Source organism: Aphanomyces astaci, assembly GCF_000520075.1.
Source record: "Aphanomyces astaci strain APO3 unplaced genomic scaffold supercont1.172, whole genome shotgun sequence".
NCBI lineage: Eukaryota > Oomycota > Saprolegniomycetes > Saprolegniales > Verrucalvaceae > Aphanomyces > Aphanomyces astaci.
Window position 1 is genome coordinate 21,030 of NW_009798435.1, and position 17,172 is coordinate 38,201.

At 53.1% G+C, this 17,172-nt stretch overlaps 8 protein-coding genes across 11 annotated transcripts; 4 read left to right on the forward strand and 4 right to left on the reverse strand.

Annotated features, from left to right (window-relative positions):
• Positions 1–2,123: 2,123 nt before the first annotated feature.
• Positions 2,124–4,923, reverse strand: H257_18517 (hypothetical protein). The gene is made up of 3 exons (XM_009847598.1): positions 3,953–4,923; positions 3,685–3,898; positions 2,124–3,634 (listed from the first exon to the last, which is right to left on the reverse strand). Exons 1-3 carry the CDS (start codon positions 4,826–4,828, stop codon positions 2,253–2,255), a joined length of 2,472 nt encoding a protein of 823 aa, XP_009845900.1. The 5' UTR covers positions 4,829–4,923; the 3' UTR covers positions 2,124–2,252.
• Positions 4,924–5,092: 169 nt separating this feature from the next.
• Positions 5,093–5,904, forward strand: H257_18518 (hypothetical protein). Its single transcript, XM_009847599.1, has 5 exons — positions 5,093–5,228; positions 5,278–5,353; positions 5,409–5,514; positions 5,567–5,695; positions 5,746–5,904. Exons 1-5 carry the CDS (start codon positions 5,157–5,159, stop codon positions 5,792–5,794), a joined length of 432 nt encoding a protein of 143 aa, XP_009845901.1. The 5' UTR covers positions 5,093–5,156; the 3' UTR covers positions 5,795–5,904.
• H257_18519 (hypothetical protein) lies at positions 5,777–6,414 on the reverse strand. Its single transcript, XM_009847600.1, has 2 exons — positions 6,224–6,414; positions 5,777–6,171 (listed from the first exon to the last, which is right to left on the reverse strand). Exons 1-2 carry the CDS (start codon positions 6,399–6,401, stop codon positions 5,906–5,908), a joined length of 444 nt encoding a protein of 147 aa, XP_009845902.1. The 5' UTR covers positions 6,402–6,414; the 3' UTR covers positions 5,777–5,905.
• Positions 6,415–6,483: 69 nt separating this feature from the next.
• Positions 6,484–8,654, forward strand: H257_18520 (hypothetical protein). Its single transcript, XM_009847601.1, has 9 exons — positions 6,484–6,522; positions 6,578–6,629; positions 6,686–6,778; positions 6,837–6,888; positions 6,941–7,241; positions 7,296–7,423; positions 7,467–7,532; positions 7,813–7,857; positions 7,911–8,654. Exons 1-9 carry the CDS (start codon positions 6,518–6,520, stop codon positions 8,093–8,095), a joined length of 927 nt encoding a protein of 308 aa, XP_009845903.1. The 5' UTR covers positions 6,484–6,517; the 3' UTR covers positions 8,096–8,654.
• H257_18521 (hypothetical protein) lies at positions 8,085–8,656 on the reverse strand (the record flags this gene model as incomplete). Its single annotated transcript, XM_009847602.1, has 1 exon — positions 8,085–8,656. The coding sequence occupies one exon, from the start codon at positions 8,654–8,656 to the stop codon at positions 8,123–8,125; it is 534 nt and encodes a 177-aa protein (XP_009845904.1). The 3' UTR covers positions 8,085–8,122.
• Positions 8,657–8,727: 71 nt separating this feature from the next.
• Positions 8,728–13,568, forward strand: H257_18522 (hypothetical protein). The gene is made up of 8 exons (XM_009847603.1): positions 8,728–8,889; positions 8,941–9,040; positions 9,090–9,345; positions 9,396–9,548; positions 9,605–9,741; positions 9,792–10,609; positions 10,659–10,910; positions 10,984–13,568. Exons 1-8 carry the CDS (start codon positions 8,758–8,760, stop codon positions 13,459–13,461), a joined length of 4,326 nt encoding a protein of 1,441 aa, XP_009845905.1. The 5' UTR covers positions 8,728–8,757; the 3' UTR covers positions 13,462–13,568.
• Positions 13,569–13,688: 120 nt separating this feature from the next.
• H257_18523 (hypothetical protein) lies at positions 13,689–15,407 on the forward strand (the record flags this gene model as incomplete). The annotated part of the gene is made up of 4 exons (XM_009847604.1): positions 13,689–14,000; positions 14,080–14,247; positions 14,312–14,898; positions 14,966–15,407. The coding sequence occupies 4 exons, from the start codon at positions 13,689–13,691 to the stop codon at positions 15,024–15,026; spliced, it is 1,128 nt and encodes a 375-aa protein (XP_009845906.1). The 3' UTR covers positions 15,027–15,407.
• On the reverse strand, positions 15,009–16,929 carry H257_18524 (hypothetical protein). Of its 4 annotated transcripts, none has more exons than XM_009847607.1 (11): positions 16,752–16,929; positions 16,544–16,668; positions 16,366–16,494; positions 16,277–16,319; positions 16,173–16,223; positions 16,058–16,112; positions 15,816–15,993; positions 15,714–15,752; positions 15,573–15,657; positions 15,410–15,521; positions 15,009–15,360 (listed from the first exon to the last, which is right to left on the reverse strand). In XM_009847607.1, the coding sequence occupies exons 1-11, from the start codon at positions 16,813–16,815 to the stop codon at positions 15,138–15,140; spliced, it is 1,104 nt and encodes a 367-aa protein (XP_009845909.1). In that variant the 5' UTR covers positions 16,816–16,929; the 3' UTR covers positions 15,009–15,137. The 4 variants fall into 4 exon arrangements, with proteins under 4 accessions (XP_009845909.1, XP_009845908.1, XP_009845907.1 ...); XM_009847606.1 differs by having other exon boundaries at positions 16,711–16,929; XM_009847605.1 differs by having other exon boundaries at positions 16,366–16,500; positions 16,711–16,929.
• Positions 16,930–17,172: the final 243 nt, after the last annotated feature.

The window sequence follows — 17,172 nt, forward strand, 5'->3', positions numbered from 1 at the left end:
ACCTTAACGTTATTCGTCTGTCAGGACCGCCATGCTGAAAATAATAATTTATTTTCGCCAGTTCGATCACCAGCACCAATAATAAATTGGTGGACCATATTGACCAATAATTGTTTAATTGTATTCAACCTCCTCACTTCTCATTACTAATATTCAAAATACCCTTATCCCAACTACTATGACGACCTCGTACTCCCCAAAGGAACTCCCCAAAGGAACTCCCCAAACTCTTCTTCGAAAAGATCGACGACGAATCGTCTTCCTGCGGCCCCAAAACTGGCAAGCACCGCATCGTACCTCGGTTCAAGTGTCTCCGGTGCGCGCCATTCACCATCATCACCATCAGGAAGTCTACTGGCCACCAAAACCTTGCCACTTGAACTCTGCGCACCAAGACGTCTTCGCCACTGTGTCGACGACACAAGTCCGGACGAAGAGGTTGTGGGGGGTGACAATGGCGAGTTCAATGAGTTTCATCTTCAAAAATTCTACTCTGGTATAATAATAGAACATCTTTCACGTTCTATTGTTTTTAAGCTTGATTTCAGTATACTGTGCATCAAATGCTTCCTCTGATATTTGAAAATATTACTAGTATCCATTTATATTGGTAAATACCCCAAAATCGACGAAAGTGTTGGCCAAGCGAGTGCTGTACGTAAGCCCATGCGAGAGATGAGGGCATGCCTTCAATATATGACCTGTAGCTCTATATCATTGCATCCTATTGCCAGAGTTCCCTTCTGACAGACTCCTTGTGGAGGTGTGAGGGCTTGGTGCGGCTCTCGACGTCCAGGTGGCTTCAAGATTCTCCGAAAAGATGACTAACTTGTGTACAACGTCGGTGCACTTGCATGGGGTACAGAGTAGCATATCTGAAGGTAGGCTTCGAGTCGCCACGTTACGATACTGATAGCTCACCAGAAGGATTTCACTCCTTGAATTTGAAGTGACGACTTTGTCAAGCGATAAGCACCACGACGAATTGGATTTGACTAACCCATGATAACGGAGTCATCTGCTATTCTATTCCACTAATCAGATGCAATAAAGAACAAGATTTGAAAACAATGTACAATTTCAGTAGTATATATTTTTTGTTGAAGAGAGTGGTATAGATTTTGAGGAAAAACTTGGTGTACCCCTGGAATCGAACCCGGGGCCCATCCACCACCGCCTGATTGTGAAACCGATATGCTACGCCCCAAGGCCTTGGCTTGTTACTTTGATTACTTTGACCATCGTTTACTCTAGGTCAGAATTATCGAAAATATGGGCAATAATTGTTCTGAGTCAGCAATACTAGTATTGAATTTTTCGGTTGTTCGAATTTCAATAAAATTATTATGAATTGTTCTTCCGAACGACAATATATTGAAGTTATATATTGACAAGCTAAAATAAATTAAATATAATTTTCCCCAGCCCTGTTCACGCAGCACTTTTCAGATTGAAATCCCGACAGAAAATACTTTATTGCAGTGGGACAATTATGATTAATTTAAATTAAATTAGTTACAATTATTTTCCCCCCAGCCCTGTGCGTGAAGCCGAAGGTTGGGCATTCTTCTGATTATTTAATCGGCTTGAATCGCTTCATCTTAGCGTTCATTTACTTCGATTCCACTCAAATCAAGGCAAAATAGGAGGAGGGACGGTTTATGGTGCACGGATTAAGCTTAACAGTCTGTAAAATTATGTACGCAGTTTTTGCTTATGTTTTGGTGATTTCGTACTTCTAGCGATTCGATTGGTTATTCATGAATTCAAGCAATTCCATTGGCCAATTTGAATGCACTTTAAACTGGCCATCGACGTTCGTATGGTAACGTTATCACTTCAAGTAATACTATATTGTGCATGTCATCCAAATTTGGAATTGCGATTCATTTCACTAATTAGCATTCGAATCCATTTGATCTCATTTAAGCTTGTACAAATCATATTATACAACTATTAATAGTATGTATGTGGTTTTGCCCAATGCGGAGGGACTGGGCCAAATCAAACGTTTGGATTTGGATTGGCCGAAATTCGACAAGACGTGATTTGATTGGCTTAGGTGGTTCTTTAATCCATTCTCTTAAATTCTGTTAATCCATTCTCTAAAGACATTCGATTGTGCTGTGTGGCGTCCAGTTTCGAATCGATTAGACAATATTTATAACTGCTACTACGTACTTGAAGTAGTACAGGTTGAACCCAGCGCATATATGCAGTAATGATTACGTTATGTAGGCGTCAAAAGTACACTATTGCAGCCGACGGCTGTATTGATAATCTTGAGTATGGTCGGCATTTGGGTTTGTACTGGATGGTTCACCAACGCGAGGGAACGAGTCACTCCTCCGTGGGAATCCCTGCTGCTGCTGCTGCTGTTGGTTGACTTCTTCGAAGTACCCTCCGTCGCGTGGCGGCGGTGGGTTTTGCGACCCGAAGCGATCTGTGGCATACATTCTGTCCGGCGGCGGATGCCGGTATGACCGTTGTTCACCGTTGTAGCGTTGGTCATCCCATTCGTTTCCATGGAGTCTCGGATACGAAGGTTGCGGCTGGTCGTTTGCGAACATGCGCAGTCGGGGCTGTGGATCTCCCATAGGTCGTGGGTTGCTTTGAGAGGACGACGCTGTCAGCGGCGTGCTTTTGTCCAGGTCCGACATTGAAATCATGTTGCCCCGTGGCGCCGGTGGTTGGCCAATGGGGGGTCGTGAAGGAGGAGGGGGTTGACTGAATCTGGCAGTAGGAGGAGGCGCCGCGATGTCTGCCCTGCTGAACGACGACAGGTGGTGGTTCAAGGCCGGCGACGGGGCTTGGCTCGGGACTACGCGGTTGTCCGGATGATTGAAGTGATGGTGCGGAATCGACCGCGGCGCGTTCAAATCGTGGTGGGGCGAGTGGTTGGACAGCGACGGGGGATTGGGGGGGTACCCCCCGACATGCCGATGATGGCGTTGTTGAGCTTCATACTCGCCTCGAGGGTGGCTTGCATGTCTGTGTTGGAACCCATCGTCTCGCATGTGCCGACTACTGGGCGGAGGAAACCGATGGGTGTGGTCAGCCGACGAAGGCGGGGGCGGTTGGATTGCTGCTGCTTGAGGAGCATACCCGCTTCGGCTTTGACGGGTGTCTTCGTGGCTGTAGCGAGTGGGTGGAGGGGGGTTGGAGGGTTGCTCTGCAAGCGGCCGTCGCAGGTTATCGGCAGGATACGACTCGATGTACCCTTGCTGCTGCTGCTGGGGATGCTCAAAGTACGGGGGTCGAGGAGCCGACGTCCGACTGGAGGCAGCATGGGGTGGACCTGGGGACTCTGCCTTGATGCGTTTCACCTGACCGACCAGAGGTTCTGCTGGGGGCCCTCGTTTCGACGATGCTCCCCCTCGGATGCCATCGAGAATCGCAAACAAAGTCGCATGCACTTCGACGGGAAAACACTGTCGCAGCAACTCGCCTTGGCTGGCCAGGTACAGAATTGTGTCCGCCACAGACGTAAAGTACTCTGGCTCGCCCGTGTTCTTGCCAGACCAGGGCGGGTACACGTACAGCGTCGAGCCTCCTTGGATTTCGGACCTCCATCCGTTTTCAGCCAACGCCGGCCACGCATGCCGTTCGAACAGTCCATTCAACGTTTCGTTGTCTACGTCATACAAATGGTGAATAATTGCATACAAACAGAACTAAATGTACCGCGCTCCGTCAACAACGGTGGGGATATGAGACTTCGCTTGGGGTGTTGCTGCTGCTCCGCTGGTTTCCGCATCGCCGGTTCCCTGGGTTTGGACTGATGTATCCGCTTGTCCTCAATCAACAGATTCATGGTATTTTCACGCGTCAATTCCTCCGTGTCCCCGTCAGCGTACACCACCGTAAACAGTTCCGTCTGCGAATTGTACTTGACCACCTGATGATACAAACCTATCGTCAGCTTACACCAAGGATAGATGTGCTAACGGACCTGTCCAACAAAGCGACCGTGGCCGGCAAAGGTCTTGGCAATGCGTTGGCCCACCAGAGACTCTGGTGGCTGGTACGTTGGGTAGTCGAAATCGTCGCGCCCGGCGTGGACTGCGCTTTGGGTCGTATACGCCGACCGTGGAGACCGGTCGATTCCGTCAATGTTGGTCGGTCTAGACGGAGGCACGATCCAGTTGCTTCGATTAGTCGTAATGTCCGGGCGATGGCGGCTGGGCACGCCGGGGGAGCCATTGACGCTTACTGCATTGGACGCCACTCGATGCAGGTCGCTCAGTTGGCTCGGTCGTGTGGTGTCGACAAGTGGAGGTGGCCCGCCGTGACTGTTGTTGTACGAGCCGAGAGCGGAGGGCGTATGCAGCGAAATGGCGGGAAGGCGGACGTCGCCGGAGCTTTGATGAGCCTGACCAAGCTGTGGCAGACTTGGTTGTTGGTCGGACTGGTTGTTGGGGTTGTCGAGTCCAGGTCGAACGAGCAGATTGCTTAAGACTGATCCACCGCCAGACCCTCCTCGATTGTTGACATCCAAAGACGTGTCACTGGTCGACACAGGCTCTCGGTAATGCGGCTGGTCCCCATGTCCGCTGGGGTTGATATGCAGATGCAGCTGCCTTCTGTCGCCGCTGTCACGAGACCCCCCGGCGCTGGACTGATCAGGATACGACTTGTTGTCTGTGTCCGATTCAGTCTCGGAGCCATTGTCTTGCACCGTTTGTCGGTGGTGGCGACCAAGCCCACTGGACGTGTGCTGCACCACGTCATCCGTCGCACGAGTTTGGATGCCGCCACTTGGGGGAGACACGTCTCGATGAGAGTGGTCGATGATCGTCTTTGACGGCGCGTCGTTGTTCTCCTCCATCAAAATCTGCCAGCTTCGTCCGTGTCCTTCCACGCCCGATCAGATCGCGTTGGTCGTTGCGGAGTTTGCTTGGCCGTGGAATACCTGTGCGAACGGCCACAAGCTGAGGTCGTTACAAAATCCAAGATATTCCATTGCCCACCCGAGTTTACCCGCCCAGTCCATAAAATATATTAAAAACGACTTATTTCCTCACATCATATCCGAAAATCACGTTTTGGCATGACCATTTTATTAATCCGCAAATGGCCTTACCCGCCCATCGTTGACACTCACAACGTCACGTTCCCTCCCCACGAGAAGAGTGAGCCCAGCGAGTTAGTCCATCATGCTCGAAGTGTTGTGCGCCGTCCTCGCATTCCTCCTCATTCTCGCGCTGACCTTCACGAATGGGTACTGGGTAAGCTCCGCCACATCCATGTCGATGGTGATGACATGGCTGGACGTAGCTGATCACGCTGGACGAGTTGGAACTGGATCATCTGAATCCTGCGGATGTGTGCAAGCGCTTGAACAGATTAGTTGGTACGGAGAAGCGGATGCAGTCCGCATGGTAGATCCTGACACGTCCACATTGTAGCCCCTGAAGTGATTGCGCACGGCGTGCTCATTTTGGCGTCGTTGGTTGGGTTCGCGCCGGGCATGCTGGTGCTGAACCTGCCGCTTGCGTTGTGGCACGGACGAAAGTGCGGTCATGATTCAATTTTGCATTGTGGATTGCTCATGGACTTGTTGCAGGTACCTGCGCAACGAAAATCACTTGGATCCCACCGACATCCTTCGCTTTAAGAACTTGAAAGCGACCCGACATGAAGCCATCGCGAAGATCCTGTTTTACGGTCTGCAGATCATCTACGCCATGTTTTGGTACGAATCTCCACGTCATGATGTAAATGAAGAATTGACTCCGTGTGCAGGATGGTGTCTGCCATTGTGACCTCGTCGAAGCGAAAGACCACGGGCTAGGACCCTTGTCGACATGTTGACTCGTGTAGCTAGCTAGCGCCACACATGTAGAAATATACCCTAAATCGATCGATCTTTCACACCATGGCTACGGAAGTACGCGACGGCCATTCAATTCTTGTTTTTCAGTAAAAACTTGAGCACAATCCCGAGCGCGACCACCGCGCCAGCCGCTAAGCCAATGCCGATGGCGCTGTCCTTGGTCAATGTATCCTTGACACATCTGTGCAGGTTCAACGCTTTCTCATTCGTGGGGTCGATTCGCAGCAACCGTTCGCAGTACTGTCGGCACTTGGCGTGGTCGCCAAGCTCAAAGTACGTCGTCGACAGAGTGAAGAGACATTCGACCTTGTTGATGCTGTGTTCATCGAGAATGTCTACCAGCAGACCCTCAGCACACACATATCACGTTTCATGCTTCGAACGTACCGAGGAGGAGTCCAATTCCTCGCGTTTTGTTCTCCGCTTTCTCGTCACGCGTGAGTGCTTGTGCGTATCGGAACTTGACCGAGACATTGGGGCTGTCCTTCTCTTGTTCAGCCAGGTAGTTCTCCCTGGCAGTCGCGAGGTCCACCACGACGTTGCCCGCCGACGACGTGTCCTTCATCGTTCGGCGAAACTTGGGATAGTGTTGCCTTGGTCAGTATTACTACAGAGCTACTATTAGTACTACTATAGTAGTTCAAGTGGCGAACCTTTGTGCACTCACCTCGGATCGGCAACATGAGGTTGGTTGACTTGGAGAACGAACGACTTGTGGTCTGATAGAACATGGATGGGTAGTCTTTGGGCTCCGTACTTTGATTCAAGCGACGACGTGGACATCGATGGCGATGTACGTCATCACCAACTACACGAATATCCTTGTTGGACTCAACCGAGATGTCGTAGGTGTTCCGTGTGTACTATGCAGGCTCGCAAGGGCCATGGATACTGCTCTTGCATGGAGGTGGTCACACTGCCTTGACATGGTGCTTGACAGCTGTAAGGCGTTATGAGTACTCGGTATGGACGTATGATGTTCACACTGTCCGCCATGTAGTCCATTTTGAAGCAGCATTGCCGAGTGTTGGCTTTCGACTTCCGTGGCCACGGTAGGCCAATCCATATCATGCCTTCACGTCCGTGATCGACGTTTCTTCTTAGGATCGACTCGCTGTGTGAACGACACGGACCTGTCGGCGGCAACGCTGGTGTCGGACACGATCAACCTCTTGCAGCGCTGCCTCCCTGACGACTCATCGTCTCCAATGGTCTTGGTTGGTCACAGCATGGGTGGGGCCATTGCTATACGAGTGGCAGCCAAAAACGAATTGCCGTCGTTGGGGGGCATGGTGGTCATCGATGTTGTGGAAGGCACGGCGTTGGCGGCGCTGAGCCACATGCAGGGGATCTTGAACAGTCGTCCGAGCCAGTTTGACAGTCCCGACGACGCCATCAAGTGGAGGTCTGCCCTTTTTCGAATAAAACCAAGTATCTAGTAGTCACACATGTGTCCTAGTCTGCAAACTGGCGCCGTGCGCAACCCCGAGTCTGCCCGCGTGTCGATTCCGTCGCAGCTATGCTTAACCTCCGGCGGCGGCTATACGTGGCGGACGGACTTGCATGCGAGCGCACAGTATTGGACAGGTCGGTGCCATTATGTCGTCAGTATTCGTCAAGCGTTGGTTAGGATGGTTCACGGGCATCAGCAGTTTGTTTCTCAACGTGTCGATTCCCAAAGTGCTCCTCTTGGCAGGTACGTCACCACCACTAGGTGTCGTCTACACTTGGTCTTTTGTGTTCTTGTGGATCAAATATTGTGGATTCTGTACGAATTATTTCCAGACCCCGTCGAATCGAATCTCGAATATCGATGCTATTGGCTAATCTATTTTTGAGTGGATTTGATTGGCCCTTGCAGAAAGGAACAAGTATATTCAACCAATCAGAACTCCGGCGTGATTCAATATTGATTCGACAAACCAGCAAGTTGATAGCGAATTCACAATATGGTGTTTGTGTCTTTTGTATGCAAGGCACCGATCGCCTAGACACGGAGCTCACTCGAGGCCAAATGCAAGGTCATCTACCTTTGCCATCTCTCCCTCCATGCTATTTATTAATCGATATCTAGGCAAGTTTCAGCTGCTGCTGCTGTACGGAAGCGGCCATGTGATCCAAGAAGACTGCCCCGACAAAACTGCCCAAGCGCTGCTCGAGTTTTGCGGCCGCATCACGCCCATCGCAGGACTCAAGACCCAGCGAGACATTCTCGCGGAAAAGCTAGCTAAAGCTCGTGGATTGATTCCGCAGAGATAAGCATGAACATGATGAATTACGACTGCCTTAATGGACAAGGACACTTAGCAACACGATGGCCATAATGACGACGAACGGTCCCCACGTCAGCAGGAATCCCTGGAGGTTGACAAACTTGCCGAAAAACAAGCAGTAGAAACACAGCACGATCATGTTCCAGTACTGGCCCCACACACACGGGTACGCCATCGAGTTCAAGCATCGCGCGACATGCGAGTGGCAGTTGTCGCAGCAGAGGTTGTGCATGCGCTTCTTGTACACGTCGCATCCCTTTCGCACCCCTTCGTCCCAAGCATCTTCGCTGATTGAAGCCGGGAGACTCAGTTGGAGGTACCGCGTGGGCTGACCAAAGGCGAAATTGTCTTCGCCGATGGAGTATGGTCCCGCAAAGTCGTAGATGACTCCGTTGGAGTCGGCAATTCCCATGTGTCCGATGAATGGGATGAGCCACGTGATCACGGGCAAGGGAGACCACACGATGCAGAACGGGAACCGATGGTTCGCAACGTCAATGCTTCTTCGACCATGCGGCTCGTCGTCCTCCTTCGGGACTTCCATCATCTTGACAATTGAGGCAAGTTTTATCCGGGCTATCCGGATGCGATCATATCCGAAACTACGAAAGGTCACTTGTTTTGGATCGATCGATCGAGCGAGTGGCCATGGCGCTGTATTACGACTACACTGTGGAGATCCCGACGAACGCGCGACAGCTTCACTCGTCATGGAGCGAAGTAGAGTCCGTCCTTGCCGTCGCTTTCGACAACCACGAAGTTCACTTTTTTAGCGACGAAGTACAAGGCGGTTGGGATGGTTATGATGGTTCATAATATAAACTTCTGTAGGGAGAACGACTTCAAACTCCAATCCACACGAGAAAGGCAGACGTGACTGCAATTGCGTGGCAGCCCCGGGGAGCAGTTCTCGCCGTGACGTGGAGCGACGGTGTGACCCTGCCAAACGAACGCGCATGTATCTCTTACGCGATTTGTAGGAATGCTGTCCCTGTGGATCCAGAAAGAAAACGTGGCGAGGGAGGTGAATTCGCCCCACACGAGCCGGATCAACTTGCTCAAGTGGGCTCCAACTGGAAATCGGTTGATCACGGGCGACGAAAACGGCGTGTTGGCCGTGTGGAAGATTGACGCGAGAGGGCAAGTGGGTCTGTGCACGCAGTACACCCGCCAGGGGAGCTTGACGCAGTGTGTGTTTTGCATTGTGCCGCAACGGCGAGACAAGGAGATCAAGAGGTATCTTATGTCTGTGACACTGTTCCACGCTCATTGTTTCACATGTTTAGTGAAAGTCAATTTGCCATCACTGCGTGCCCTTCCTTCTTCTTTGGAGGGGATCTGGGCACCGTGCATTATGCCGACGACTTGGGACACATCTCGGACGTTCAAACGCTCAACCACGCCATCGACTGCATGATGTTTTACGAAGAAAAGCACCGGTACGAGGGATTACTGGGTAGTATTTGGAGGATTCAACTCATACTACATATAACAGGTTGGTGGTGATCACTCGGGCGTCCCAGCTCGTGCAGTTGCAGATCGCATCCGATGGCACGGTGAAGCCCATCATGAAGGTCAAACTGAGTGTGTCGGGGGACGGCGGACTAAAAGAAGCGATTTGGGCTGGACCAGGTCTATCCTAGCACTCATGACCTTTTCGTCCAACTGACTCTATTTGTTAGGGTTGCTGGCCACGGCGTCGGGGGAGCAGCTCATTCGGTTCTGGGACCTGCAAAAGGAAGAAAACTACGTGCTGAGCCTGGCCAACGGGGGCATCCCCCCCAGCGACCGCGTGTCGGCCGTCGACTTCAACCCTCGCAAGCGCATCCTCGCCGTGGGCACAAACGAAGGCAAACTCGTGTTCTGGCGGCTCACGCAGGGCCAACAGTCCAAGTCCAACCAGTGGTCGCTCATGGCGGTCGCCGACATGCACCAGAGCGTGTCCAAACTCGGGTGGAATCCACTCTACTCGTACTTGTACGCGCACGCCCAGGGCGCGGGCGTGACCGTATTCCACGAAGCCGTGATGAACCGATCGCTGCACGAAGACACGGCGGTGATTCAGACGCGCCCCATGTGTCTGTCGGTGGAGAAGCTTGCGGACGGCACGGTGGTTCAGACGTCCGTCGACGCGTCCATCCGGATCAAGGGGGTGGCCCACGACGGCAATTTGATTCTCGTGTGGAACGGAACCAAGGCTGAAGTGTACGAGCTCCAGACCGACCTCGAAACCAAGCGCGTGAGCTCGTTCAAGTGCACGTCCACCGCCATGCAGCTGCGCGGCGACGTCATTTACCGCACCCACGGTAACCACATTGAAGTGACCAACACCAGCGGCACGGTCAAAAATACCATCTCGTTCACGGAAGCCGAAGGCCAGCCGTTTGTGATGCACATCAACAACAAGTACCTCGCCGTGGGCACGGACGCCGGCCTCATTCGCGTGTTCGACTTGTCGAGGCGCGAACCCAAGGCGTTTGGCAGTTTGGGCGACGTCTCGGTAGGTGGTACACATGCCATCATTGTGTGAGGTGTGAGGATGGATGTAGAAAGCGTTTGCGGGTATGAACGCAAAGTCCACGCTGCGATCGCTCAGTGTCAACTGCGATGGCACGCGCGTGAGCTTCTTGCTCTACACGGTCGAAGGCGCGCTCAAAGTGCGCACGCCCCACACCAAGCTGTACCTGTTCAACACGGACCTGAACGCGTTCCAGTCGTTCGAATTCGGCCCCGCTCGACACCCGACGTCGCACTTTTGGGATCCCCAAGAAGCCCGGCTCATGGCGTGTGAAACCTTCCAAGTAAACCATAAACAACTCTCTTGTATACGTTCGTGGCGGCATGCATCATCACTACTGTCTTTTGGGGTCCTAGGACAAGTTGGAAGACGCCAAACACATTCCAACAGCAGACGACAAATCCGACGACAAAGGGGCAGACAATAGCCCGTCCCAACAGGCCGACCCCACGCGTCTGAGCTCGCATTCGGAGCGAGAAATCACGATTTTATTCGTGTCCAACGAGCGGGGACTGCTCATGCAAGATAACTTTGACCTGGATGCCAAGTACAGCGCGCTTCTGGGGATTCACGTGCCGCGCATGTACTTTGCGTCGTCGCAAGAAAGCATCAAACGCGAGACCAAGGACGACAGCGGCCCCGTGGCACTCCTGCGCACCAAGATCATGCAGGATTTCGTCGGGTTGGACAAAGTGGACGGGCCCACGAGACAAGCGTTGATCGACTTTTCGTATTACATAACGATTGGCAACATGGACGAAGCGTACCGGTCTGTCAAGTTGATCCAAAATGCGTCCGTGTGGGAAAACATGGCCAACACATGTGTGAAAACCAAGCGGCTGGACGTCGCGGAGGTGTGTCTGGGCAACATGGGGCACGCGCGGGGGGCGGCGGCCGTTCACGGCGCCAAGTTGGAAAACCCCGAGATCGAAGCCCCGATTGCGATGGTCGCGATCCAGTTGGGCTTGTTGGACGACGCTGCCCGGCTGTACAAAGAGTGTGGCCGCTTCGACCTGCTCAACAAACTGTACCAGTCGGCCGGGTACTGGTCCAAAGCCATCGAAGTCGCTACCAAACGCGACCGCATTCACCTCAAGACGACGCATTTCGCCTACGCCAAGCACTTGGAAGAAGAAGGTAACTTAAAAGAGGCCATTCGACAGTACGAGCTGGCGGGCACGGCGGCCAAGGACGTCCCGCGCATGCTTTTCAGTCGCGGCAAGCTGGAGATGCTCAACAGCTACGCGTCCAAGTCAGAAGACCCGCGCCTGCTGCTGTGGTGGGCGCAGTACCAGGAAAGCAACCAAGAATTCGACTCGGCGATTGCGTCGTACCGTCGCGCCAAGGACTACTTGTCCCTCGTGCGAGTACTCTGCCACAAAAAGGACTTTGACCAGGCGGCGCAAGTCGTGATTTCGAAAAACAACAAGGCCGCTGCCTACCACCTCGCTCGGCAGTACGAAGCCAACGACAACATCGCCGGTGCCATCCAATTCTACGCGACCAGCGGCTCGTACAACCACGCGATTCGCCTATCGCGTGAATTCAACCTGGACGGGGACCTGATGAACTATGCGCTGCTAAGCAAGCCAGGACCGATGCTCGAGTGCGCGCAGTACTTTGAAACCAAGCGCGAGTTTGAAAAGGCCGTGGTGCTGTACCACAAGGGCGGCCACGTGTCCAAGGCTCTCGAGATTTGCTTCCAAGCCAACCTATTTGACGAACTGCACACGATCGCCGATGAACTGGGCTCGTCCACCAACACGTCGCCCATCGTGCTGGGCAAATGCGCCGACTTCTTCGCCAAGAATGGCCAACACGCCAAAGCTGTGCCGCTGCTCATCCGCGGCAACCGCATCGCAGACGCCCTCGAGATTTGCATCCAGCACAAGGTGAAAATCACGGAAGAGATGGCGGACCTGCTGACGCCTGCGAAACCGTCAGACGAAACCGACAAAATCGCGGCGAAACGCCGCGTGGACCTCATGATGAAGTTGGCAAAATGCTGCAAGCACCAAGGCGCGTTCCACTTGGCGACCAAAAAGTACACCCAAGCGGGGGCGAAATTGAAAGCCATGAAGTGCCTGCTCAAGTCTGGGGACACAGAAAAGGTGATTTTCTTTGCCAACGTGTCGCGCAACAACGAGATATTCATCCTGGCCGCCAACTACCTTCAAAACTTGGACTGGCGGAACGACCCCGATATCTCAAAGAACGTCGTGGGGTTTTACTCCAAGGCCAAAGCGTTTGACCAACTGGCGGGGTTCTACGACGCGTGTGCCCAAGTCGAAATCGACGACTACAAAGACTACGCCAAGGCCAAGCGGTCGCTGGAAGACGCGATGAAAGTGGCCGCCAAGTCCACCGGGCCAGGCAAAGACAAGAAAGTCGCGTCGTTCGAGCAACGCATTGCCGTTGTGGACAAGTTCATGACGGCGAAATCCCTGGCCAAGACCGATCCGAACGAAATGGTGGCGTTGTTGCAACAGCTCCTCGAGGACGCCGACGTGGACTCGGCGATTCGCAGTGGTGACGCCTTTGCGCTGCTTGTCACGCATGCGTACGAAAGCGACGACGTCCAGCATGCCGTGGAGCTCATCAATGCTATGCGCCAGCGCAACATCTCGGTCAAGGCATTCATCAACCAGAAAATGCTGAATGAAATCCAAGCAAAGGCCGGTGGAAGTGGTAGCGCCACGGACTCGACGCCAGAACGAAGCGACACGCGATCATCGGTGGCCAAACAGAGTCAGGAAGCCAAGGGAGGTGATGAAGACGAAGACATGCAAGAAGACATTGAAGAGGAAGAAGGCAGCCCCCCGCGTCGAAAGTAGCGTTTTCATAGTACATTACTATGTAGTTGTCGATTCAATACGTCTAGTTTATCGTAACTCCATGCCGATTTGACATAGCGTGCAAATACATCACCACAATCGATACAGTGCGATGTGCCACACATGAACACTAGTAACCCTTTCGTACCTGTCTGGCATATTTGAAGTCAGAGTGTAACTGCCACCTTGAAGCGTTTCACTTTATACTGCATTGTGGCTTTGCAACTATGCAGAGGCAATGGGAAGATGAAATCGTTCAATACCTGGACAAGTGCTCCGTGTCTCAGTATGCGACACCGTATTTGACGTGCTGCGTGTGCAATTGCATAAACTTCATCGACGTACCGAGCATCCGCGGCCTCCAGAGCAGGGCCAAGGGGGGCTCGTCCGTGTTCGAGTCGCTGCCCCCGTGTTGTGGATGTGGTCGCACGCGGCATTTGCGCACGGGGGCCACGAGTTTCCATGCCGAGATCGCACTGGAGACCCAGGCGGTGGAGGACTTTCAAAAGAAGCGCGTGCCTGCCGCCATCGACATGCAGGTGCGAGTTCATGCCTGCATCCTGTCAACACCCCCCCCTCGTCTCCATTTGCATGCTGAAGCTCAACTCATGGACTTAGCGCGTCGTGCGCGGACGACTCGGGCGTCTTGAGGCGAAGCGCCGCCGCCTAGAGAGAGAGCGCTATGCTCGAAAGATCTTCAACGCCGCCGCATGCATCCAAAAACGAGTGCGTGGCATCCAAGCGCGCACAAGGAGCGACATCGAAAGATGCATATTTATCATTGTGGTATTACTGAACTCGCATCCCATCTCCAGCAACTGGCTAACGTCATCTCTGACCACAAACGTAGAACGCCCACCCGCTCGTTTACGCGTACGCCACAACCACGACGACCTCCACCACCTCCTCCTCAAGCAGCCAGCAGCCACCCCCCGTCGTCGAAACCGTGTTTTGGTACGACAGTGCCGAAGAGTTTGGCGTGTTTTGCTGGGACTACAGGGAGTTTGTTCGTCGCACGGGGGGACGGCCACCTCTGTGGCGGGTCGAAGCCAACGTCCGCGAAGTGACGAGGCGCATCTTGAATCGAGAATATGTGCTTGTGACGCGCCTTCAAGCGCGGTGGCGAGGCATCACCGCGCGCAGCTCTATCTACGAGCTAAAAAAACAAGTTGGATGGCTGCGCAGTTTGCGTCACTCCCCCGCCATCCGAATCCAGCGCCAGCTTCGCACCCATCAGTGCCGTCGGCGGTGCAAACGATTGCGCCGGGATGTCGGCCGCGACGTCCGCATGTCCGACTATGCGACTCTCCACCAACAACGACAGCAAGCGGAAACCAAGCGGTACTTGCAGCAGACCCTTATGACAAAGTATCGACACCACTTTCAACACACGAGCGCCGTCAAGTTGTTGGGGGGGACTGTTGAGCCGTTCCAAGCGTTTGCGAGGCCGGTGCCAGCATCCCCCCCGGCGCGTGTCCTTCCGAGCTCACATCCATCCAACCAGAGCGACCCCCGAATCTCAACCCACGCCCCAAGCCGGTTCATGCGTGCCAAACAAAAGCTAGACGTTGCCGCCAGTCGAAAACAGCGCCGCTCCCACTTCCCAGACAAACTCCGCGCGCAAGTTTACGACACGAGCGAGCACGAGAGGGTGGAGGGGTTGTATTAAAAATTAATCAAGTTGCTTTTTGGAGCCCATAGCGAGCATTCCACTCGGTCAAGCGGCGGAGTGTGTCGGCGGACACACTGGGCGACACCCGGGCCAATGCGTCGGTGAAATCGGCTTTCGAAATCGGCCGAATGTCTTGCGCTCGTGCTTGCTTTAACCGATCGCCCAAGCTCCGCAGCGGCCCCATCGCAGCTTCCTTGCACAGGTTCATGATATCACTCCCGGAATACCTACACATACAGTCAGGGCTCATAAAGGCTCAATATGTCGACGACGGACTTGTCAGTGGCAGATGCAATTGCGGCGATGTCTCGCTGGGTCAATGAATGGCTATGGGAGCTCACGAGGTGTCCAATGAGGTATGTGCGGGCCGCGATGTCGGGCAACGGCACTACCAGTAGTACGTGGTATGGGATATATGTACAGGATGGTGACACTGTACCGTAAACTCGCTTTTCAAGCCGTCGAACCATCGCTTCGTCCAGTTCGTGGGGCAAATTTGTAGCCCCCAAGACTAATATGCGATCCTACCAACCACTCTCTCACTCAATCTATCGTCCATCCATTTCACAAGCACAAGTACCTCCGACGACGATCCAATGCCGTCGAGTTGTGTGAAAAACTACAATTCTGTCAGTGTATACCAGTAGTATACGGGATTAGCATTCAACAGCATGCTTCTTACTTCGTTCTTGAGGCGACGACTGGCGTCGTGCTCCCCTGTCGATCGCGTGGATAGCAGCGAGTCGATTTCGTCGATGAAAATGACCGACGGCTGCAGCTCCCGCGCCATGTCGAACAGCGCACGGACGAGCTTCTCGCCTTCGCCGACCCATTTCGATGTCAGCGTCGACGCGGTCACGCTAGGATTCAACAGCAGATCGAACGGTTACGAAACAGACTCTGGTCAATCTTTCTACATCGTACCTGAAGAACGTAGCTTTGGATTCGGTGGCCACGGCTTTGGCCAGCAAGGTCTTGCCTGCCATTCAAAGTACAAAGTGTGAAGAAATGCAAACAAAGCCATAACCAGTACATGTACCTGTTCCAGGAGGCCCAAAGAGTAGCGCACCTTTGGGAGCGGCGCACAAACCTATATGCCAAATGCAAACTTGATAGATACAACAACGATGCCAAGGTGTGTACCAGTGAACAGATCGGGTCGGAGGAGTGGCAATACGATCGCTTCCTAGTGCAGAATAGTCATACAATATGGTTGTGAATGGGATGCCTACTTGGAGCATCTGCTTGGCATCGTCCAGGCCAGCAATGTCCTTCCATTGGACATTTGGAGACGCGTCCAGCACCTCGTCCAGTACCACATGCGCCAACGCAGCGTTCGCCGTCCTTGCTTTGCTTTGTGTCTGCGCCTTTCGTTTATGTGATGGTGCTGCGTTGTTGTCCATAATCTACCTTGGATTTGACGGCGGGAGGTGCGGCGCTTGGAGGTGCGGCGGCGACCTTGAGCTCCTCTGCACGCTTCACATACCCTTCAATTCTTCGCCGTAATACGAGCTGCTCGTCTGGGTCATGCACACCTAAGTCAATGTGTTAGAAAGCGATGACGATGGGAAGACGACCTCTGACTTGGACAAGCATTCGCTCAATGAGTTCCACGTACAGGTCGATGGCAGTGTCGACTTGCCCTCGCTCGTCTGCTGTGATTGCTCGATTGGCCAGAGCATGCAGAAACTTCGCTTCCTTCTCCGATGGCGACGGCGTGGGTTGTCCTTTGGCCACTTCTGTGGATGACTTCATGAACGAGAACAGGAACATGGCGAAGGGATGCCTTTTCAATCAAGAAATTCTGTAAAAATGTGCTGTCATTCGCCAATATATCAAAGTACAGTGATTGGCCAAAACTCATATAATTTTCTTTCGCCAAAAGTAAATCCATGGGACATGTAGAGAAAGAGCTAGCTACCGGTAGGCGCTAATGTGACCACCACAGATACCGTGGTGGTCACATTAGCGCCTACCGGTAGCTGGCACTGGTTAATTGAGTTTGGATTATCATTTGTTTAAGACATTCGTCCGCCAGG